This window comes from Chiloscyllium punctatum, chromosome 3 (genome assembly GCF_047496795.1).
Source record: "Chiloscyllium punctatum isolate Juve2018m chromosome 3, sChiPun1.3, whole genome shotgun sequence".
Classification (NCBI taxonomy): Eukaryota; Metazoa; Chordata; class Chondrichthyes; order Orectolobiformes; family Hemiscylliidae; genus Chiloscyllium; species Chiloscyllium punctatum.
In genome coordinates this window covers 157,211,038-157,237,059 of record NC_092741.1, presented here as the reverse complement: position 1 = coordinate 157,237,059, position 26,022 = coordinate 157,211,038, and the positions used below count along the sequence as shown (strand labels likewise).

The 26,022-nt window shown below is 42.0% G+C and overlaps 1 protein-coding gene across 12 annotated transcripts in view; it reads left to right on the top strand.

Annotated features, from left to right (window-relative positions):
- The window catches only part of LOC140467006 (DNA (cytosine-5)-methyltransferase 3A-like), a 638,661-nt gene that overhangs the window by 576,363 nt on the left and 36,276 nt on the right, over positions 1-26,022 (top strand). For all 12 annotated transcript variants that reach the window (XM_072563080.1, XM_072563028.1, XM_072563020.1 and 9 more), the window contains one exon: positions 24,804-24,873. In XM_072563080.1, the coding sequence (XP_072419181.1) occupies positions 24,804-24,873 (70 nt within the window). The remainder of the gene's footprint in view (positions 1-24,803; positions 24,874-26,022) is intronic.

Below are 26,022 nucleotides of genomic sequence, written 5' to 3'. Positions count from 1 at the left end.
CTATGGGTGTTATCCCAAAGCAAAATAATCAATTCCCGATCCTTCTAACTGAAGGAAAAACAAACGCTCTTCAATGTTTTATCTGCTGTACACAAAACTCTCTGATATGACACGGGGTAAACACCCCCTGCTAATTTAAACCAGCAACACAAAAGATTTACCCTGTGTGATAATCTGTTAAATTCAAGAGGCCAAGGACTATCCTAAAGGTCACTATTTAAAGTAAAAATTAATAACTTTATTTTTTAAAGTCTAACAGAGAATAATTAACTAACAACTATTGACAACTCTTTCCTCTGACCTATCTTTTACTTTCCCTCTACAATACTGGTCTGATAAAACCGATTAAGATTTACACAAAAATTCAGATTTCAAAACCAGCCAGCTGTCGTATCTTCCCTTTGTATCTTCCTTTGTAGAGTTTCTCTCCAGGTCAGTGTTGATGTTTTTTCTCTGTGCAAACTCCTCCAAACAGGTACCTCTCAGAGAGTTCTGACTAGCAGCCTACAACTGTTGATCTTTTGGCAGTTCTCCTCCCAACTGTTAATTTTCTCTGATCTTATACCCCAAAACATCGGATCGTTTCATTGGTTTTTAACATTGTCAGTATCTTAAATTCAAATTTGAGTGAAAGTTGGTATTTTGGGATATAATTTAAACTGATTGGCTGAATTTAAATTTGTTTTTGTCTCCAGGCAACCCAGCCAGTGCTAGCTGTTCTGAACCAAAAGTTACATTGTAAATTCTCAAGGGCTCTGTGTGCTTCCCTTAAATCCTTGCTAGCTTTCAACTTTCTTAAAGGTACAGTACCCTTTACATCTTCATAACACCTTTCCCCCCTTAATAAAAAATGAACCATCATAATGAAAAGATGGCTTCATTTTTTTCCTATTCTTTAAGCACATTACCTTAACGTTTTCCCATTTATATATAACATTGGATAAATACAAATCTCATCTAAAATTTATCAGTTAAATCTGCAATAACGCATCTGCGATTACATTCTTATGACCCACAATATGTACAATTTTTACATTAAAAGTCTGTAATGTAAGACTCCAGCAAAATAGTCTAATATTCTTGTCTTTAAAACGTTCTAAGTATGTAAGGGGCTTGTGATCTGTGTACGCAATTGTCTCTAGCACGTTTTTAAGTGTATTACGAACAATATTGTAAGGCCAGTACAAAGCTCAATATTCTTTTTCGATCGTGGAATATTTCCGCTGCTGGATGTTGAGTTTCTTCAACAAGTAACCAACTGGCAATTCAATCCCATCCTCATCTTCCTGCAGCAGTACAGCCCCAACTCCTATGTCACTAGCATCAATGGTGACTTTAAAAAGTTTTGAAAAGTTTGGTACAGATAAAACTGGTTGGTGCTTAGTATTGCTTTCAAAGGGTTGAATGCCTCCTGGCAGGGTTCTGTCCACGGAAATCTGGTTCTTCTTCAACAAATCAGGTAATGGTGCCACTACACTGCTGAAGTTTGGAACAAACCTCCGATAGAATCCGCTGAATCCTAAGATTTGAAGCACCTCTTTCTTCGAGGATGGTCATGGAAATTCCTCGATGGCCTTTGTCTTTGCGTTACATCAAACTTCCATGACTGATGTTATGTCCCAAGAGCGTCACCTCTGCTTTCACGAATTCAGTTTAAAGTTTATTACCAGTTTTGCTTCTTGGAGTCATTCAAAGAGCTCTGTCACTACCATTTGATCTTTCCAGGACTTACTAAAGATCACTACATCGTCCAAACAGACTGCACAGTTTGTTATCCCAGCCACAACTCTGTTCATGAGTCTTTGGAATGTGGTAGGTGCGTTCTTCATTCCAAAGGGCATCACTTTAAACTGATTTAGCCCATTTGGGGATACAGACGTAGAAATTTCTTTCACCGTCTCTGATAAAGGTACCTGCCAATAACCATGCAGTAAGTCCAACTTGGTGATGTAACTGGCTTGTCCGATTTTCTCGATACAGTCCTCCAATCTCAGAATTGACTATGAGTCTAATTTTGAAATGGTGTTGACCTTCCAATAATCTACGCAAAATCGTTGAGTCCCGTCCAGTTTGGGAAGTAAGATAATCGGCAAACTCCACTCGCTCTGGCTTGGTTCGATGATGTTCTCGTTGAGCATGGCCTCCCCTCCTTCTGGACCTGTCTGGCTTTGAAAGGATTAAGCCGATGGGGATATTGTTTTATTGGAGCAGTATTCCCTACGTTTACTTCATGTACAATAGCATTAGTCCTACCCATCTGATTCTTATATATGTCCTGGCACTGCAGTAACAAATCTTTCACCTGCGTTCTATGCTCATGAGATAGCTTACTAATCTATTTCACTCCTCAAGGACTTCTTTGTTTTTTAAGCTATTTTGAAGCACATCAAAATCCACAACATCTGGATTTGATTCCTCACTCTGCAGGACAGTAACTAATACCTGTTTCTCCAGTTCTTTCTCTCTGGTGTAATACGGTTTCAACATGTTCACATGACATTCCTTAAAACTTTTTTTTTCGATCTGGCATCTTTACTAAATAGTTCACCTGACTCAAGTTTTTTCTCAGTTTGATAGGGACCACTAAACCTGGCTTTGAAGGGAGCTCCTATCACTGGTAACAGTACTAACACGTCATCCCCTTGGGAAAACGTCTAAGTCTCAGAGCTTTTATCTGCCACCTGCTTCATTCTATACTGTGCCCTCTTTAGGTGCTGTTTAGCTAACTCACCTACTCTATTTTGTCTCTCCCTCACCTCCGATACACAATCTCAGTGTGAAATCTCCGACTTTAGTCCTGTCAATGTTTCTTTAATTAATTTCAAAGGGCCTCTCACTTCCTGCCCGAGTATTAACTCGAAGGGAGTGAACGAAGTAGATTTGTTTGGGGGCATCTCTAATGGCAAACAATACGAATGGGATACCTTTATCCCAATCATTCGGGTAATCCTGACAGTACGCTCTCAACATGGTCTTCAGAGTCTGATGCCACCTTTCTAAATCTCCCTGGGATTCAGGATGATATACACTGGATTTAAAGTGCTGTATACCTAATCTATCCATAACCTCCTTAAATAGCCTAACAGTAAAAGTAGCCCCTTGGTCTGACTGAATCTCTCTGGGTAACCCATACAGTGTAAGGAAAGTTACTAACTCCTCTACCACCCTTTTTGCCTTGATACTCCATAACAGAATTGCCTCTGGCAATCTGATGGACACATCCATAATGGTTAACAAGTACTGGTTCCCCACTTTAGTTCTCGGGAGGGGACCTACACAATCAATTATAACCCATGTGAAAGGTTCTTCAGATGCAGGAATTGGCAACAAAGGGGCTGGTTTTATTCCTGCCTGTGGCTTACCCTACTATTTGGCATGTGTGACACATACGGCGAAAGTTAACCACATCCTTGTGCATTCCAGGCCAATATAAATGCTTTTGTACCTTAGCCTGAGTCTTTCATACCCCTGGGTGACCTCCTACAGGTTGTTCGTGTACTACCCATAACACCTGTCTGTCTGCTACCAGCAACACAATCTGGTGTACTTCGGCCCGTTTCTCCTCTGCACTATCCTACCGTATTCTCTATTTCTGCCTAAGGATTTTATCTTTCAGATAATAACACTCCGGAATATTCTCTGCCTCCTTTTCAGAGTATGCATCCACATATATATCTTCTATCATCTTGCCTTGCTGTTGCAAGTCCCTTAGCCTTTCAGGAGTAAACACTTCTGTCTGACCCTCTGCCTGTTTAGAGGATATTCCTGCATCTTTACATAAAATAGTGTGTCTGCTAACTGGACCTCAATTCCTTCAATTTTCTCTTTACTTTCCACTTCATGCTGTGACTTCTGATAGTGGGATCTGGTTACCACACAGTCTGGGAAAATACCAGGATATTTCTGTTTTAACTCCTCAGTTTCTTGGGATTCTCCACAACAAGGGGTGTCACTTCCACCTTGGATCCTGCTAAATCATTCCCAAGATCAAACTGAATTCCTGGAACTGACACTCTCAATCACTCCCACTGTAGCTTCCCCAGTCTTGAGTTGGCACTCCAACCTGATCTTACATAGGGAACGCTAAATTTCTGTCCGTCCATCCCACATATAACCACACTCTTGGGTAACAGATCAGAAAGATTGTGTATTCGCTCGTCCCTTACTATCAGCGACTGGTTAGATCCTCTATCTCTGAAAATTATAACTTCTTGTGTTTCTCCCCCATTCCTTCTGAGTAAACTTTACCCACAGAAGCAAATTCTTTGCAGAGATCAGGTACTAACTGCTTTCTGCTGCAGCTCCTCAGCTGTTCTTGGGGTCTCCTTTTCTCCTTTCAGTAATGCCACTGGCTTTGTTTCTTTTACCACATCTTTTCCCACAGAGCCTTTCTGTAATGTGACTTTACATGTCCCACTCTACCACAGTGGAAACAGCTGAGGACTTTCACCTCCTTTCCATCCTTTAGGGCTTCTTTTTTATCCTGTGGTAAATTCTTAGCAATGTTCTCTACTCTTGGTTTCACAATGCAGGATCTCCCCTTCTCCCAACTTCTACCCCTCACAGGACGAAATTCTAGCCAGAAGCTTACCTTATGCAACAACATTATTCATCTGCTAACTCTGCTGCTCTTCTCACTTCGTGAACTTCTGTTCCTCCATGTCAATTCTTACCATCTCTGGAAGTGAGTTTTAAAATTCCTCCAACAGAATAATCTCTCTTAGGGCTCAAAGATTTTATCTATTTTTAAAGCACAAAATGACTATATTTAATTCTTTTGAGCTCAACATAAGTCTGACCTGGTTCCTCCTTTATGTTTCTGAACCGCTGTCTATATGCTTCTAGTACCAGTTCATAAGCACTTAAAATAGCCTGTTTAACCTCTTCATAATCCCTTGATTTCTTCATCTGACAGCACGGCAAATACCTCACAAGCTCTGCTGACCAGTTTAGTCTGAACTGGCATTACCCCTAAATCCTCGGACCACTCCATCTGCCTAGCCATTTTTTCAAATGAAATAATTAAGGCTTCAACATCTTTCTCATCAAAATGTGGCAGAGTTTTGACGTATTTATATATATATATATATATATATACATCTCACTATCTTTTTTAATCTCCAAATTGTTTACTTGACTTTATTGACTAAGTTGCAACTTCTCAGGTTCAAATACTCTCTCTATTTGCTCAGCTAAGAACTTTCTCTCTCCGTCTCTCTAAGTCTTTGCTAGTTTTCAACTTTCGTAAAGGTACAGTACCCCTTACACCTTCATGACACTCTCCCAATTCAAACAAATTCTCATTCTTATTCCACTGGCCTGTAATTTCTAGCTTTCTGTCTCCCTTTTTTGAATAATTGGGGGGGGGGGGGGGGGGTGTCACTGATTTAAGTTGGTTGGTAGAAGAATGGAAAGGGACATAAGGAAAAGTATTTTCACCGACCCGGGGACGGTGGGGGGTACTGTGTCTGGAATTAACTGCTGAGGTTAGTTGTTTAGATGGAAACCCTCAACTCATTTAAAAAGAATTTGGATCTGCACCTAAAGCATTAATTTATAGCTTCATAACAAAGCTATTTTGCTTGGTTATTAATACAAAACAGTTTTTTTACCCTTCCACAACAGCAGTCCTTTCTTCTTTGTGTCTCAGCAACAATTTTGTGACAAAGATGCTTAAAAACTGACTCCTGACACTGCGATGTTTCCTATTTGAGTTTCTCACCCATCCTTATTGCAACCTGAAGTTGTTTTGACAGTCTTTGGAACAGAGGAGTTTACTAGGAATTGGAATTATACATTAGAGTCATAGAGCTGTACGGCATGGAAACAGACTGGCCCAATATCCTAAATTATTCTTGTCCCATTTGCCTGCATTTGGCCCATAACCCTCTAACCCCTTCATATACCCATCCAGATGCCTTTTAAATGTTGTAACCGTACCAGCCTCCACCACCTTCTCTGCCAGCTCATTCCATACACACACCACCCTCTGCATGAAAATGTTGACCCCCCACCCAGGTTCCTTTTAAATCTTTCTCCTCTCACCTTAACCCTATGCTCTCTAGTTTTGGAGACTCCCCTACCCTGAGAAAAAGACCTTGGCTATTCAGCCTATCCATATCCATCATGATTTTGTAAACCTCTATAAGCTGACCCCTCAGCCTCTGAGGATCCAAGGAAAATAGCCCCAGTCTAGTAAACCTCTCCCTATAGCTCAAACTCTTCAACCCCAGCAACATCCTTACAAATCTTTTTTGCACACTTTCAGGTTTAACAACAACTTTCCTATACCAGGGAGACCAGAATTGAATGCAGTATTCCAAAAGTGGCCTAACAAATGTCCTGTACAGCCACAATATGACCTCCCAACTCCTCCACTCAATGCACTGACCAACAAAGGCAAGCATGCCAAATGCTGCCTTTACCACCCTGTCAACCTACGACTCCACTGTGAACCTGTACCCCAAGGTCTCTTTGTTGAGCAACACTCCTCAGGACCTTACCATTAAGCGTATAGGTTCTGCCCTGATTTGCCTTTCCAAATGTCACGCCTCACAGTTCTAAAGTGAACTCCAACAGCCACTCCTCGCCCCATCTGATCAAGATCATGCTGCCCTCCAACATAACCTCCTTCACTGTTCACTACACCACTAATTTTGGTACCATCTCCAACCTTACTGACCATACCTTCTGTCTTCACATCCATATCATTTATATAAATGACAAACAGCAGTAGGCCCATCACCGATCCTTGCAGCACACCACTGGTCACAGGCCTCCAATCTGAAAACCCTCAACCATCACCCTCTGTCTCCTATTTTTGAGCCATTACTTTCTGAGTTGTTCTAAGTTAAAAGAACATTTTTTAAAAAGTCACATTGTAAAATATTCAATGTCAGCCTCCTTCAAAAGGACAGCTTCATCATCTTACTGTTCACCATCCAGTGTTGTATAAGACAGTTGACTGACACCCTGTATGTATAGAAAAGAAAGTGCATTTATCCAGAGAGATGCAGGTGGAATGTATTTTTGTATCTGATAGGAAGGCAAGTACCCCCAGTGTGTCATTGATTATACACATAACCAGCTCTAAATTCTGAGAGCTACTATTGCCCAGAAATGATTCCACTAAGAGTCATATCATCATACAGCATAGAAACAGACCCTTCAGTCCAACCATAATCCCAAACAAAACCAATCCCATCAGCCTGCATTTCACCCAAATCCCTCCAAACATTTCTTATTCATGTACTTATCTAAATGAATTGAATTGAATTTATTGTCACGTGTACCGAGGTGCAGCAAGAAGCTTTGTCTCGTGAGCAGCACAGGCAGATCGCAGAGTTAAGTAGCGTGGATAGTAAATAATAGGTCAACAGCAGTAAAAACAAAAATACAGGTACAGACAAATGTTAAGAGTTTCTGAGTCCATTCAGTATTCTAACAACAGCAGGGTAGAAACTGTTGTGAAACCGGCTGGTGCTTGTGTTCAGGCTTCTGTACGTTCTCCCCGATGGTAGAGGTTGTAGAAAAACATTACCATGGTGGGATGGATCTTTGAGAATGCTGGCGGCCTTTCCTTGACAGCGGGCCTGGTAGATAGATTCTATAGATGGGAGGTTGGCCTTTGTGATTGTCCGGGCCGGGTTCATCACTCTCTGTAACCGTCTCCGATCTTGAATGGTACAGCTGCCACACCAGGCAATGATACATCCAGACAGAATGCTGTCAGTGATGCATCTATAAAAGTTAGCACGGGTATTTGCTGTCATGCCAAATTTCCTCAGCTGCCTGAGGAAGAAGAGATGTTGTTGGACCTTTGTAACCAGTGCATCCACATGAAGAGTCCAAGAAAGCTTGTTGTGGATGACCACTACCAGGAGCTTGACACTCTCCACTCGTTCCACTTCTGTGCTGTTAATGTGTCAGGGGGCATGAGTAACATCCCGCCGAAAGTTAATAATGAGTTCCTTGGTTTTGTCAGCATTGAGAGCTAGGTTATTCTCAGTGCACCATTTTTCCAGGTCTTCCATCTCCCATCTGTAGTCTGTTTCGTCGCCATCTGAGATTCGACCGACTATGGTGGGGTCATCCGTGGACTTATAAAATGGCATTAGTCTGGTATTTGGCAACGCAGTTGTGGGTATACAGTGAGTACAGTAGGGGACTGAGTACGCATCACTGGGGGGGGGTTGTTGAGTGTTAGTGAGGATGAAATATTGTCCCCAGTCTTCACTGATTGTGGCCTGTGGGTCAGGAAACTGAGGATCCAGTTGCAGAGAGTGGGGCTTAGTCCGAGATCACTAAGTTTAGTAATCAGTCTCAAGGGGACAATAGTGTTGAAGGCTGAACTGTAGTCAATGAGTAGGATTCTTACATAGCTGTTCTTGGTGTCAAGATGTTCTAGGGAGGAGTGAAGAGCAAGTGATATGGCATCTGACGTGGATCTGTTGGTCCGATAGGCAAATTGGAGTGAGTCAAGAGTAGTGGGAGACTTGAGTTGATTAATGCCATGACCAGTCTTTCAAAGCACTTCGTGACCATCGAAACTAGGGCCACTGAGCAGTAGTCATTATAAATTAATGAGGAGAGAGAGATAAAGGTGAACGGCAAAATTATTTTTGAACATCGTAATTATACCCACATCCACCACTTCCTCTGGAATTTCCTTCCACACATGAACTACTCTCTGTCAAAAAATTGCCCCTCATCTTTTTAAAATTTATTCTCTCCCCTTAAAAATATGCCCCCAGTCTTGAAATCCCCCATCTGAGGGAAAAGGCACCTACCGTTCATCCTTTATCTATACCCCTCATTATTTTATCAATCTCGATAAAGTCACCTCTCAACCTCCTATATTCCTCTGAAAGAAGTCCCAGCCTATCCAACCTCTCCTTATGACCCAAACCCTCCATTCCCAGCAAATCTCTTCAGAATCCTGTCCGATTTAATAATATCCTTCCTATAACAGGGAGATCAGAATTGGACATAGTACTCCAGAAGAGGCCTCACCAACATCCTGTATGACCTGAACATAACGTCCCAACTCCTACAAAGGACTCAGCAATGAAGGCAAGAATGCTTCTTCACACCTTCTTCACCACCCTATCTATTTGTGATGCAAACTTCAAAGAACCCCTGCATCTGTGTGATCTACGACACTATACAAGCCTCTACTTTTAACTTTGGTAAAACAAAGGCAAGGCTTACAAAATACAATTCCTCACATTTATCCAGGTTAAACTCCATCTGCCACTCTTCAATCCATTGACCCAATTGATCAAGATCTCTTTGTAATCTTAGATAATCTTCTTCACTGTCCACTGTACCACCAATCTTGGTGTCATCTGCAAAGTTACTAACCATGCTTTCGATATTCTCATCTAAATCATTTATATAAATGACAAATAAAAATGAACCCAGAACCAATGTCGGTGGAACACCACTTCACAGGCCTCCAGTCCAAAATACATCCCTACACCGTCACTCTTTGTCTCTTGCAATTAAGTCTATTTTGCATCCCATGTCATCTAACTTCACTAATTTTCCTACCATGTCTTGTCAAAGTCCATGTAAGAGAAAGTGAAGACTGCTTGCTTGAGATCACAGTCGAGAGTATGGTGCTGGAAAAGCCCAGCAGGTCAGGCAGCATCTGAGGAATAGGCGCATCGACAATCAGGGAAAACCCCTTCATCAGAAATGAGACTGAGCTGAGGGAGTGGAGAGATAAATGGGATGGGGGTGAGGCTGGGGGGGAAGAAAAGGCTGAGAGTGCGATAGGTAGATGAAGGTGGGAGTAATGGTGGTAGGTCAGAGAGGAGGTTGGAGTGGATAGGTGGGATGGGAGATGGACAGGTATTGAGGCGGTGCCAAGTTGGAAGGTTGGATCTGGGATAAGGTAGGGGGAGGGGAAATGAGGAAACTGGTGAAATCCACATAACACTTCAACTCCCCCTCCTACTCCGCCAAGGACATGCAGGTCCTGGGCCGCCTCCATCACCAAACCCTAACCACCTGCCGCCTGGAGGAAGAACACCACATCTTCTGCCTTGGGACCCTCTCCTGCCTTTAGCAGTTTCCTCATTTTACCCTCCCACCCCACCACCTTGTTTACATCAATCAACATTAACCTGGCCAAGGAAACATTGACTACATTATTAGAAGACCCAAAGACACATACACCAAACACCACTAACTTCATCAGCAAGGACAGCATCGTCAAGCTAGTGGACCTATGCCTTGCCACACACTTCACCTTAAACAAAAAAACCCTACAGACAAACCAACGGAACACCCATGGGATCTCCAATATCAGAATTTTTAGCAGAAGCAGTAATGCAGAGACTCGAAGAAACAGCTCTACCAACCATCCAACTCAAACTTTGGGTCCACTACGTGGATGACACCTTTGTCATCATTAAACAAAACAAATTAGCGGAAATCTTCAAGACCATCAATAATACCCTTACTGGCATAAAGTTCACTAAAGAGGAGGAAAGCAACAACAAACTGCCATTCGTTGATGTCACAGTAGAGCGTACAGCCAATGGGGAACTTCAAACCAGTGTCTGCAGGAAAACAACACATATGGACCAAATATTGAACCACAGAAGCAATCATCCCACCATCCACAAACGAAGCTGCATCAGAACATTATTTCAATGAGCCAACACTCACTGCAGCACAGAGGAACTACGCAGAGCAGAGCAGAGGAAAATCACTTATACAGTGTATTTAAAAAGAATGGATACCCAATAGACACAGTCAGCCGATTTCTTAGCAACAAACTCAAGCAGTCAAAACACATCCAGAAATCCTAGCCACTCTCCCCTACATCAAAGACATCTTGGCAATGACTGCCAAACTACTCAGACCCCTTGGCATCATGGTAGCCCACAAACCCACTAAAACAGTATCTAACAAACTTGAAAGACCCTATATAAACAACAAATAAAACTAATGTCATTCACAAAATACCGTGCAAAGACTGTAACAAACACTACATTGGATAAACAGGCAGAAAACTAGCCACCAGGATACATGAACATCAACTAGCCACAAAACAACATGACCCTCTCTCACTAGTATCTTTACATACCGATGAGGAAGGACACCACTTCGACTGGGACAACACATTCATCCTAGGTCAAGCCAAACAGAGACACACATGAGAATTCCTAGAAGCATGGCATTCCAGCCGGAACTCTTATCAACAAACACATCGAGTGAAATCCCATCTATCACCCCCTGAGAAAAAGAATAGGAAATGACATACCAACCCAAAGAAACATAAACACATAAATAGAAAGCAGGAATTATCAGCAGTGCTTCACCTAAGGCCCACTGAAGATGTTACCTAGTAGGGTGATAAAATGTCTGGAAATGAACCTTCTGACTCAGCGAGCAAACCTACATCCAGAATCTTTTGTTTACTTCCTCAAGAAACTCAATCAAATTTGAGAGACATAATTTCCCTCACACAAGAACATGCTGATTATCCCTAATCAGTCATAGATATGTACAGCATGGAAACAGACTCTTCAGTCCAACCAGATATCCGACCAGATATCCCAACCCAATCTAGTCCCACCTGCCAGCACCCGGCTCATATCCCTCCAAACCCTTCCTATTCATATTCCCATCCAAATGCCTCTTAAATAATGCAATTGTACCAGCCTCCACCACTTCCTCTGGCAACTTATTCCATACATGTACCATACTTTGTGTGAAAAAGTTGCCCCGTAGGTCTCTTTTATATCTTCCCCTCTCACCCTAAACCTATGCCTTCTAGTTTTGGACTCCCGATTCCAGGGAAAAGACTTTGCTTATTTACCCTATCCACGCCCCTCATAATTTTGTAAACCTCAATAAGGTCACCCCTCAGCCTCCAACGCTCCAGGGAAAACAGCCCCAGCCTGTTAAGCCTCTCCCTATAGCTCAGATCCTCCAACCCTGGCAACATCCTTGTAAGTCTTTTCTGAATCCTTTCAAGTTTCACAACATCTTTCCGATAGGAAGGAGACCAGAATTGCACGCAATATTTCAACAGTGGCCTAACCAATGTCCTGTGCAGCTGCAATACTCTAACCGATAAACGAAAGCATACCAAGCACCTTCTTCACTATCCTATCTACCTGCGACTCCACTTTCAAGGGAGCTATGAGCCTGCACTCCAAGGTCTCTTTGTTCAGCAACACTCCCTAGGACCTTACCATTAAGTGTATAAGTCCTGCTAAGATTTGCTTTCCCAAAATACAGCACCTCGCATTTATCTGAATTAAACTCCATCTGCCACTTCTCAGCCCAATGGCCCATTTGGTCAAGATCCTGTTGTGATCTGAGGTAACCCTCTTCGCTGTCCACTACACCTCCAATTTTGGTGTCATCTGCAAACTTACTAATTGTACCTCTTATGCTCGCATCCAAATCATTTATGTAAATGACAAAAAGTAGAGGACCCAGCACCGATCCTTGTGGCACTCCACTGGTTACAGGCCTCCAGTCTGAAAAACAACCCTCCACCGCCACCCTCTGTCTTCTACCTTTGAGCCAGTTCTGTATCCAAATGGCTAGTTCTCCCTGTATTCCATGAGATCTAACCTTGCTAAATAGTCTCCCATGGGGAACCTTGTCAAAGACCTTACTGAAGTCCATGTAGATCACGTTTACCGCTCTGCATTCATCAATCCTCTTTGTTACTTCTTCAGAGAACTCAAGTTTGTGAGACATGATTCCTTGCCTCTCCAAGTGTGTGTAGATTCCATCTTTCAGAATTACTTGCAATAACTAATCCACCACAGAAGTCAGACTCACAGGTCTGTAGTTCCCAGGTTTCTCCTTACATCCCTTCCTCAACAAAGGCACTACATTAGCCATTCTCCAATCATTCATTCCTTGAATGTGTGGATAGTGTGTCATATACACAGCATGTCATATATAGGTTAATTCCCTCTATCGTAGCACTAAATCTGATGCGCTTATTCTGACCTAATCCAATACATAATTGGTATTTCAGGGACCATGAGAAACCGGAGGTTACAACAGATAGGAACAGTTGTAAGCCATTCAACCTGTGTCTGCTCTGCCATTCAGTCGGATCATGGCTGATCTGATATTTGTTACAACTACCTTCCTGCCCTTTCTCCATTATCCTTGATTCCCTGACTGATCAAAATCTCTTTGTCTCAACCTTAAAACTACACGGGTAACCCTAACCCTAATCCTGCTCAATTACCACCTGACACAGGAGTCTGATTGACCGCCCATAGGCAGAGGCCATGCTATCACCTTGAATTTCCAGAAGCTGGGATCTTCTCAACAGCATGTGTCCCAGTTCATCAGGGTCTTCTGCACCTGGCACAATCTAAACGTTATAAGTGCTGTCACGTGCACAGAAAGGAGAGGAATGAAGAAGGGAGTAGGCAACAACCAGGAGATTCTCAGTGGAGATGTTTTCAAATCAACATGTTGAGATGTGCCATGACACTTCCCTGGGTTTATGGAACATGAACACAGGCCTCCCGGTTCTGAGGTAGGGACACTGACACTGTACCACAAAACCCCCTAAGACTCTCAGGTTAGATTATTTTATTTAAAATCAACCTGTCCAGATGTTTATAAAACACCTGTGTGATAGATGGGACTTGAATCCTAACCTCCAGGCGGATATTTTCTAATCAGTTTGCTCAGTAATATTCTTATACACTTCTGGAGTAGGTCGCTCTTGAACCCAGGACTCTTTCCTCAGAGATAGGGATACTGCCATGAGCCACAAGAGCCCCACCCCCCACCAGACCACCTGGCAGAGATGGTATTATACAGCCCTGAAGCAGATTGGACATGAACCTGGATCTCCTGTCTCAAAGATAGGGACACTACCTACACCATTTGAGCTCCAGGCTTCTTGGCAATATCCTACAGCAAATGATCTTCAGCTGTATCCTCCTGTCACCAGAACCTCAGATACCATTAGAAGTCAGATACCTCGGTGCCCTTGGTCTTGGCTCCACCCTCTAAGCCCCCTACTGTACTCCCTGTACACCCATGACTGTGTAGCCAAATTCTAAACCGAATGCTGTATGCACATTTGCTGATGACACCACCATGGTAGGAGGGATATCTAACAACGATGAATCAGAATATAGGAAGGAGATAGGGGGCTTGGGGTCATGGTGCAACAAGAGCAACCTCTCTCTCATTGTCAACAAAACGAAAGAACTGATCATTGACTTCAGAAAGAAAGGAGAACACGCCTCCATCTGCATTAACAGAACTGAGGTTGACAGGGTGGACAGCATCAAGTTCCTCGGACTGACAATAACTGATAACCTGTCCTGGACTTCTCGCATAGATGCAGTGGTCAAGAAGGCACAGCAAAGCCTTTTCTTCCTCAGGCAGCTCAGGAAATTGGACCAGTCCATAAGGACCCTCACCAACTTTTACAGATGCACTTTTGAAAGCATACTGTCCGGGTGCATAATGGCTTGGTATGGAAACTGCTCTGCCCAGAACTGTAACAAACTACAGAAAGTTGTATGCACAGCCCAGACCATCACAGAAGCCAATCTCCCATCCATGGACTCCATTTCAAATTCTCGGTGCCTTGGAAAGGCTGCCAACATCATAAATCACCCCTCCGATCCCATAATGCTCTCCTACAATCTTTTCCACCAGGCAGAAGATACAGAGCGTGAACAGACGCACCATCAGGTCCTGGAACAGCTTCTTCCTGGTCATTATTCGACTGATGAATGGACTCTCTAAATTCAAATAATGTTGATCTTGTTAATGTTGATCTTGCTTTACGTACCTCCTGTGCAGTGTAACCTGTATGCCACACTCTGTCTAAGCACCCGGTGATCTGTATGTCCTTACGTACTATGATTTGCCTGTACTGCTCACAAACAAAGCTTTTCACTGTATTTAAGTAAACATGACTTACAATAAATCAAATCAGATAATGAAGCAAACTGTGTCCACATGCAGCAACACCTGGACACTATTCAAACTTAGGTTGATAAGTGACAAATCACAATTGCGCCACATAAGCAACAGGCAATGACCATTTGTAACTTTTGAGAAGATTTCTAGCTCAGGTTGAGGTACAGGTTGTAAGTTTGCTTGCTGAACTGGAAGGTTTGTTTTCAGTTTTGTCACCGTGCCAGGTAACATCGTCGCTGAAGTGCTGGTGTTCTGTTCTGTCCCACTTTCAATTTGTGTGTCTTGGTCTCTTAAGGTGGGTGATATCATTTATAGAACATAGAACATTACAGCACAATACAGGCCCTTCGGACCTCAATGTTGCGCCACCCTGTGAAATCCAAAGCCCATTGAACCGACACTATTCCATTCTCATCCAAATGTGTATCCAATGGCCATTTAAATGCCCTTAAAGTTGGCAAGTCTACACCTATTGCAGGCAGTGCGTTCCATGCCCCTACTACTTTCTGAGTAAAGAAACTACCTCTGAGATCTGTCCTATATCTATCACCCCTCAATTTGGAGCTATGCCCCCTCGTGCTAGCCATCACCATCCGAGGAAAAAGGCTCTCCCTGTCCACCCTATCTAACCCTCTGATTATCTTGTATATTTCAATTAAGTGCCTCTCAGCCTTCTTAGCCTCAAGTCCCTCAACCTTTCCTCATAAGACCATCCCTCCATACCAGATAACATCCTAGTAAATCTCCTCTGAACCCTTTCCAAAGCTTCCACATCCTGCACGAAATACCCCAAGTGAGGCTGCACCAGTGTTTTGTACAGCTGCAGCATGACTTCTCGGTTCTGAAACTCAGTCCCTCTACCAATAAAAACTAACATACCATATGCCTTCTTAACAGCCTTATCAACCTGGGTGACAACTTTGAGGGATCTATGTACATGCACACTGAGATCTCTCTGCTCATCTACACTACCAAGAATCTTACCATTAGCCCAGTACTCTGCATTCCTGTTACTCCTTCCAAAGTGAATCACCTTTTCTGCAATAAACTCCATTTGCCACCTCTCAGTCCAGCTCTGCAGCTTATCTGTGCCTCTCTGTAACCTACAACATCCTTTGGCATTATCCACAACTGTACCAACCTTAGTGTCATCCGCAAATTTACTAACCCATCCTTCCATACCCTCATCCAAATAAAAATGACAAACAGCAGTGGCCCCAAAACAGATCCTTACGGTACACACTAGTAACTGAACTCCAGGATGAACATTTTTCATCAACCACCACTCTCTGTCTTCTTTCAGCTGGCCAATTTCTGATCCAAATTGCTAAATTGCCCTCAATCCCATGCCTCCGTATTTTTTGCAGTAGCCTACCATGGGGAACCTTATCAAATACCTTACTGAAATCCATACACACATATCAATGGCTTTACACCTGTTTGATTACCTTCTCGAATAACTCAATAATGTTTGTGAAGCATGACCTAACCTTCACTAAACCATTCTGACTATCCCTAATCGACTTATTCCTATTGGAATGATTATAAATCCTATCTCTTATAACCGTTTCCAACACTTTACCCACAACCAAAGTAAGGCTTACTGCTCTATAACTCCAAAGGTTGTCTCTACTCCCCTTCTTGAACAAGGGAACTACATTTGCTATCCTCCAGTCTTCTGGTACTGTTCCTGTCGACAACGACGACATAAAGGTCAAAGCCAAAGGCTCGGCAATCTCCTCCCTGGCTTCCCAGAGAATCCTAGGATAGATCCCATCTGGCCCAGGGAATTTATCTACTTTCACACTATCAAGAATTTCTAACACCTCCACCTTGCGAACCTCAATCCCATCTGTCCTGTAGCCTGTATCTCAGTATTCTCCTTGACAACATTGTCTTTTTCTAGTGTGAATAATGACAAAAAATATTCATTTAGCACTTCCCTCTCTCCTCTGACTCCACGCACTACTTCCCACTACTGTCTTGATGGCCCAAATCTTACTCCAGTCATTCTTTTATCCCTTATATACCTTCAGAAAGCTTTAGAAAATAGAACAATACAGCGCAGAACAGGCCCTTTGGCCCTCGATGTTGCGATTTAGGGTTTTCCCTGATCCTATCAGCCAACAACTTCTCACATCCCCTCCTCACTCATCTTACCTCTCTCTTCAGGTCTTTCCTGGCTATCTTATAACTCTCAAGCACCCTAACTGAGCCTATACACCTCATCCTAACATAAGCTTCCTTCTTCCTCGTGACAAGATTCAACTTGCTTAGTAAACCACAGTTCCTGCGCTCAACAACTTCCTCTCTACCTGACAGTTACGTACTAATCAAGGACACATAGTAACTATTCCTTGACTAAGCTCCACATTTCTATCATGCCCATCTCCTGCAGTTTCCGCCCCCATCCTATGCATCCTAAATCTTCTCTAATCGCATCGTAATTGCCTTTCCCCCAGTTGTAGCTCTTGCCCCCTGGTGTATACCTATTCCTTTCCATCGCTAAAGTAAACATAACTGAATTGTGGTCACTATCACCAAAGTGCTCACCTACCTCCAAATCTAACACCTGGCCGGGTTCATTACCCAGTACTAAATCTAATGTGACCTCGCCCCTTGTTGGCCTGTCGACATACTGTGTGAGGAAGCCCTCCTGCACACAATGGACAAAAACTGACCTATCTAAGATACTCGAACTATACTATTTCCAGTCAATATTTGGGAAGTTGAAGTCCCCCATAAGAACTACCTTGTCACTCTCACTCCTATCGAGAATCATCTATGCTATTCTTTCCTCTAAATCTCTGGAACTATTCGGAGGTCTATAGAAATCTCCCATCAGGGTGACCTCTCGTTTCGTGTTTCTCATCTCAGCCCATGCAACCTCAGTTGATGAGTCCTCAGACGTAATACTGTTCTTGACTAACAATGCCACACTTCCCTCTTCTTTTACCATCTTCTCTGTTATTACTGAAACATCTAAATCCCGGAACGTGCAACAACCAATTCTGTCTCTGCTCTATCTGTGTGTCTGGAACTGGCCAAACATTGAAATCCCAGATACCAACCCATGCTGCACGTTTAACCACCTTATCCCAGAAGTTCCTGTTATTGAAGTAGACACACTTCAAACCAACCTTTTACTTGTCAGTGCCCTCTTGCGACTCTGAAACCTTATTTCAGACTTACCTAGGTTCCTACCTTCCTGCTGAATTAGTTAAAACCCACCCGAAGAGCATTAGCAAATTCCATTTCCCACCCCCCAGGATATTGGTACCCCTCTGGTTCAGGTGAAGGCCATCCTGTTTGTTGAGGTCCTACCTACCTTGGAATGGGCCCTAATTATGCAGGATTCCAAAACCCTCCCTCCTCTACCATCCCTGTAGCCACATGTCCAACTCCTCTCTCTCCCTATTCCTCGTCTCGCTAGCACGTGGCACAGACAACAAACCAGAGACAGCAACTCTGTTTCTCCTAGCTCTACGCTTCCACCCGAGCTCTCTAAATTTCTGCCTTCAATCCCCTTCCCACTTCCTACCTTTCTTTTTCTCAGAGGTTGGTAAATGGGATCCAAATCGATGTGTTTATTGATGGAGTTCTGGTTTGAATGCTAGGCCTCTAGGAATTCCCATGTGTGTCTCTGTTTAGCCTGGTCTAGGATGGATGTGATGCCCCAGTCGAAGTGGTCTCCTTCTTCGTCCGTGTGTAAGGATACTAGTGATAGTGGGTCATGTCTTTTGGCTAATTGGTGTTTGTGTATCCTGGTGGTTAGTTTTCTACCTGTGCGAGCTGTAGGGTTTATTACAGTCCTTGTATGGGATTTTGTAAATGACATTCGTTTTGCTCCTTGTTGGTATTGGGTCCTTTAGGTCAATCAGTCACTGTATCAATGTGTTGGTGGGCTTGTGGGCTACCATGATGCCAAGAGGTTGGAGTAGTCTGGTAGTCATTTCAGAGATGTCTTTGATGTATGAGTTTTTGGGGAAGTTGTGCCTGCTTGTTTGGGTTTGTTGTTTAGGAATCGGTGGACTGTGTTTATTGGGTACCCATTCTTCTTGAATATGCTGTATAGGTATTTTTCTTCTGATGAAGGGTTTTTGCCTGAAATATCAATTCTCCTGCTCCTCGGATGCTGCCTGACCTGCTGTTCCATTCCAGCACCACACTCTCAATTCCAATTTCCAGCATCTGCAGTCCTCACTTTCGCACATGTTTCTTTTGCTGTTCATACTTCCTGGGTGCTGCAGTGTGTTGTGGCCCATTTAAATAATGTCTTGATGCAGCTCCATTTGTGGGTGTTGGGATGGTTGCTTCTGTAGTTACGTATCTGGTCTGTGTATGTGTTGCTTTCCTGTGGATACTGGTCTGAAGCTTTCCATTAACTGTTTGTTCCACTGTGACATCTAGGAAGGGGAGTCTGTTGTTGTTCTCCTCCCCTTTTGTGAACTTTATGCCAGTAAGGATATTGTTGATGATGTGGTTTCCTCTAGTTTGTTTTGTCTTGTGATGACAAAAGTGTCATCCATGTAGCAGACCCAAAATTTGGGTTGGGTAATGGAGAGGGCTGTTCATTGGAATCTCTGCATGACTGCTTCTGTTAAGAAGCCTGATATTAATGATTCCATGGGTGTCCTGTTGTTTGGTTTATAAGTCTTGTCATTGAAGGTGAAGTGGGTGGTGAGCACAGGTCTCCTAGCTTGAGGATGCTGTCCTTGCTGATGAAGTTGGTGTTTGTGTCCTTGATTCCTCTAGTAGTGTGGTCGTTGTTTCTTTGGTCAGTTAATTGATGTTAATTGATGTGAATAGGGCTGTTACATCAAAAAAAACACAAATCTTCCAGCTCCGTGAGCAAACTAACAACCTGAACCTCACCCTGAGCTACAAATCTTCTTAAAAATCACAAACTCGCCCGAAGATGAGAAACCAGTGCCATCCAGTTGAGCGCCACCCACGACCAACTGTAATTCCTGCATGAATGCCTCAGGAAACAGGTTCTACCAAAACGTCTTAAATACAAACCACCACTCAATACCCCATTAGCCAAAAACAAGCAGAACAGAACGGCTGCAGAATGTTGCGAGAAATTATTAATAATGCCCACTACCAACTCCACAAATACAGTCGGGAAATTTCACGCCAAACAACTTTATACACCAACGTGACTGACCATGAATGGACAGACTAGAACGAGCCGTCAGTATCAAAGAACAGTAAACAGAGAAAATGATCCCTACAGGGAAAACTAAACAAGTTCACACAAAAGAAGAACACAGACTACTCAGAAGCTTGGATTAAAAACCTGTCGGACCGACCGTCAGCAGCCATGGAAAAAGCCGTCCTAGTAAGAGGGATGAACTACAACTACGGAGACGTGGGCAAAAAGGACGTTTTAGCAGCATTAAAATAAATCCTGAAAGCCAACGGACTCACAGAAGAAGACCAGCAGTCTATCAGACAGACAGTTGCACCAACACTGAGCAGGAAGAAGGAAGGGAACATCCTCAGCACATAGGATAGGAAAGCCCTTCAAGGACCCAGAAAAGACAGAAACATTGTAATCCTATCTCCAGACAAAGGGCGCATGACCATCATCTTGAACAGAATACAGTGCATTGAAAAGGCAAACTCACTGCTCGCAGATATGACACTTACCAATAGACCCGACTCCACAACTAGAAAACTGTGTCGCATAAATCAGGACAAATTAACAAGACAGATCTCCAGAAAGTGAAACCGGACATACAGACCAGCTAAGTAACTCCACTGAAAACTGAAATACCTCATAGACTATTCCATTCACTCCACCTAAGAATTCCTGAACACTATCAAAGACACCAAGGTAGAAGAGGACTAAATAACGGTCTCCTTTGATGTAACAGCCCTCTGCACATCAATTAGCATCAGCCTGACCAAAGAAACACCGACCACACTACTAGAGGAACCAAGATAAGACACCAGACAACATCAACTTCATCAGCAAGTACAGCACCCTCAAGCTCGTAGACCTGTGCCTCACTACTCACTTCACCTTCAATGACAAGACCTACAAACAAATCAACAGAATACCCAGGGGTTCATCAATATCAGGCTTCTTAGCAGACACAGTAATGCAGAGATCCAAACGAACAGCCCTCCCCAATATCCAACCCAGACTTTGGGTCACTATGTGGATGACACCATTTTCATCACAAAACAGAACAAATTAGAGGAAATGCCAACATCATCAACAATATCCTCACTGGCATGCAATTCACAAAAGAGGACAACAACAGGCTCCCCTTCCTCGATGTCACAGTGGAACGAACAGTTAATGGAGAACTTCAGACCAGTGTCTACAGGAAACCAACACACACAGACCAGATACTTAACTACAGAAGCAATCATCCCAACACCCACAAACGGAGCTGCTTCAGGACATTATTTAAACTGGCCACAACACACTGCACCACCCAGGAACTATTGAGCAGCAAAAGAAAAATACCTATACAGAGTATCCAAGAAGAATGGGTACCCAATAAACACAGTCGACCAATTCCTAAACAACAAACCCAAACAAGCAGGCACAACACGCCCAGAATTTCTTGCCACATTACCATACCTCAAGGACATCTCTGAAATGACTACCAGACTACTCTGACCCCTTGGCATCATGGTAGCCCAGAAACCTACCAACACATTGAAAAAGCTATTGATGAACCTAAAGGACCCAATACCAACAACCAACAAAATGAATGTCATTTACATAATCCCATGCAAGGACTGTAACAACACCCCATTGGACAGACAGGCAGAAAACTAGCTACCAGGATAGACAAACACCAACTAACCACCAAAAGACATGACCCACTATCACTAGTATCCTTACATACAGACGTAGAAGGAGACCACTCTGACTGGGACAACACATCCATCCTAGGCCAGGCTCAACAAAGGCTGGAATTCCTACAGGCTTGGCATTCAAAGCAGAACTCCATCAATAAACATATCGCTTTGGACCCCATTTACCAACCTCTGAGAAAACGAACCAGAAATGATATCACCACCTTAACAGACCAAGACACATAAATAGAAAGCGGGACAGAACACCAGCATTTCACTGGAGGCTCACTGATTATGTTATCTGGCATGGTGATGAGACATCAGAAAACAAACCTTGCAGCTCAGCGAGCAAACTTTCAACCTGAGGCAGTGACCATCTTCAACAAGAATATAACCATCTGCCCTTGACTAGGTGTAAGATGCACTGCAGCAACTCCCCAAAATGTTTTCAAGACCACCTTTTGCCACTTAGAAGAAGCAAGGCAGCAGGTCTTTGGAATCCCCGTCACCTTTCAGGTGCTCCCCCAAGGCACAAACTATCCTGATTTAGAAATATATCTCTGTTCCTTCAAAAACTTGGAAGTCCCCACTTAACAGCACCATGGAATACCTATGCAACATAGACCTCAGCAGTTTAATAAGTTGCTTATCACTACCTTCACAAGGGCAGTTAGGCTTGAACCATTAATATTGTTATTTTCAGAGATACTAATACATCATGATAAATTAAAGCAAAGCCCAATACATGCCCTTACTGATTGGGTTTTCAGTTATTGTCACATTTAATGTAGGACTAGTCATGCAAACTTAATTCCTCAAACATCAGTAATCACACACTTTACCATCCCTCTGGCAATGTCACTAGATTGAAAGGAATCAGGTTAATCCACATCACTTCTTTTTGAAGATATTGAATTTTGGTTCCCCTGTGTTTCATTGAGCAGCTTTCATCACTGAATCTTTATTAATGCATTTTAATAGATTTGGGATTTGAATAATCAAAGTCAGTTAAAGAATTCATGTGAAACCTTATAACTTTATCAGCTGCCTGATCTTTGACACCAATAAAAATGTAAAATTCAGTGGAAACAGATGTCATCATATTTAAAAATAAAATAATTAGATCCTAACTGAATAAAATAGAGCTTTTAGGAGGTGACTTCATCTAATTAGACAGTGATGTCAGCAGAATGTGCTGGAATTATTCAGCAGGTTTGTTAATATCTGTACAAATATGTTATTATGTTAACTCTGTTTTTCTCTCCACAAACCCTGCTATACCTGTTGAGTATTTCCAGTATTTTCTGTTTTTAATTGTAGATTTCCAACTTTTTAGTTCCAACAGATGTCAGCTCAGGGTTGGTTCACATAAACAAAACAGTGGTTGAACCAGTGGACTTTTTTTTGTTTAAGTATTGAACTGAGATTAAAGTCAGAAGTATCAGTTCTTGGTTAAGATGAAGAAGTTGGATTTTTGTACGGTTAAATTCCAAAGAAGGATCAGCTAAATGAACAAATCTAGGCAAGGCTTGTGGAAGGGTCCCAACCCCTGAGCCAGAATCTCTCAGTTCACATGTCCAACAGAATTGGTTGATCAAGAAATAGTGTTTATAACACAGTTAAACAGGCTGATCAGCTGGAAAATCCTTCCATTGCTTCCTCACCATTCCTCAAAGGGACTAGAATTTGGATGAAGGTACCTGAAGAAGAATCCCAAATAAATTTTCTTGTTAGCACTTCTCATTGTGATGTGATAAGAGTCACAGAAAGATTAGTGTGAAATGTTGGGTGCAACAAATGCTGAATGCTTTAGGGTCTTCAATAAGATGATGTATATTTTTTGAAGTTGGTTATTGTGCATAATAAAAATTAATTTTGGTTGTGCTGATATGGTTGCAGATACATCTCCATAGCTGAGAGGTGCTAATTCAGAATTTAGCAGATACTGAACCTGGATCCTTAGCTCAGTTACATACTGCCTCCACCAATTGATTAAGAAAGACATTATTATGTTTTGAGAATGCACATTGGTCATTTCTTGTTATCATGCATTGGATTGCTTTCAAAATTAGACAGAGCAAGGGACCTGTCCAAATCAATGCTTCTAGTTTTAAATGTTTTAGATTCAAATAGCTGATGCTTGACTGAAACAAGGCAGATGTATCAGTACTTTCACATGGATTCAAACACCTTCCTCATGTAGAAATCAATGGTAGTGATCATTCAATAATTCCCAACACCAAATTACCTGGAATGGGTGGCCATTAAAACAAACCATTTAGCCTCATTCCTTGCGGTTTGTATTCTTTTCGGGGAATTTCAACATTGATGTAATTTTTTATAAAAATTTTCAAAGGTAAATATCATACAGATCTGAAGCTCTATTAATTATAGCAAAAGACCTAAGACAGTACACAGCGCAATTTAATATTGTATCAATTAGGAGACTAGAAACTAAAGCTTATAGAAAGTGCTAAAAGGAAAAGTTTTTGAAGAGAAACAAAGTACAGCAATGAAAAGTTCCATTTATATAGTTCCTTTCATGCAACAAAACAGCCCAAGGCACTTAGGAATAATGATAGTAGTAAAACATTGGTTACGTCAAATTACAGAAGGTGCTATTAAGGCAGATGTCCTAAAGCCTGGTCAAAGATGTGGATATTAAGGCACACCAGCTGAAAGCCTGGTCACCGATGATAAATCATATAAAACTAAGAATACACCAGAGGCTAGAACTGGAGGAACACATGAACCTCGAGCTTTAAAGCTGGAGCAAGTAGATGGGAAGGAATGAGACCATGGAGGAACCTGAAAATGAATGACAATTTTGAAATGAGGCATTGAAAGACCAGCAGTTAGATAAAGTTAACCAGCACAAAGGAAAAAGACACATAGGAAGCTTTTTCCATACCTCAGATAAATATTTGTGACCTGTGAAATCAGGAAAGCATCAACAGTTTTAGAATTTATGCCCATCTGTACAATGTAATCAAATTTAATTCTGATTGTGCCAAACCAACTAACAGTTCTTTCTTTTTTAGACCATTGGTTGCCATGTATAATGATAAGCTTGATCTTCAGACATGTCTGGAGCATGGCAGGACAGCAAAGGTTAGTGCAAATGATCTTTAAAGTAATTTTCTATCCACTGTATAATAATGAACCATTGAAGGGGAGCTTGCAAAATGGCTAATCTATTGCCATTCAGATGGTTGTTTTAAAATGATAAAAATTGTAAGATTTATTTTATAAATTTTCTACCTGTTTTAAGTGGCACAGTTCACACACTCTAATGCATCAGAATAATAAGGCACATGGCCTGTTTCTCTACCAATACTATCTATTTCTGGTTGCTATGAGGAAATCTTTCTTTGTAGAAATACCACATAGCTATTCAACGGCTACCTAGTAAAGTAATTGAGCTTCTTCCTTCCTCCATCTGGGAGATCCCAGGCAGGAAATGATAACTCTTATGAATATTGGAAAGTCATTAGACTGAAGACTATTGGATCAAGCATACACGCAGCTTAATTTACTTCTTCAGACACAGTGTGCTGAGGATACTAAACAAAGTTTCTGAGGAAGGTCATTTTAATCTAACCTGCTTGGTGCAAAACTAATGCACAATTCTACACTCTATTCACCCAACTTTATTTTCTGTTTACATGCAATGAGTTTATAATGTTAGATGGAGTGAATCATGGGCACTCAGTCTGATTCTGTTGCTTTCTATTAGGTAGGTTAGACTAAAACTACCCCCACCTGTCACTCTGCTTGGCTACAGAGTTCCATGATCCCAATGAATCCTATATATTAGAAAATATGTGAAGATGCTGCATACTGTCTTTGCAGACCATTATGTTAAATACAAAAGAAAATTAAATATATTTCTTGTATTTTCAATCTAAAAGTAAATGTTAAACAATATTTGCCAATCCTAACTGTCTTGCTTAGTGTAATAACTGGACTATCACTATCATGCAATCAGTAAAGCGAATGATGTATGTTAAAAAGAATATATATGCTTTAATCTTCATTAATAACATTCTTGTTGCACAGCATCACATGTCCATTCTCCAGCCCTTTGAAGATTTTCTACTAGTTAGTCAGTTTGTGTGCTAAATTGCTGTATTACCCTATAATCAAAAATATTTTCAAGGCAAGTATCTGTACAGTTACCCATGTCTTTTAGTCTTCTGGTTTTAGATCTGGATTTCCAGTTTGAAAGCAGATGTTTTGAGTCAAACTTTCCTTCTAAAG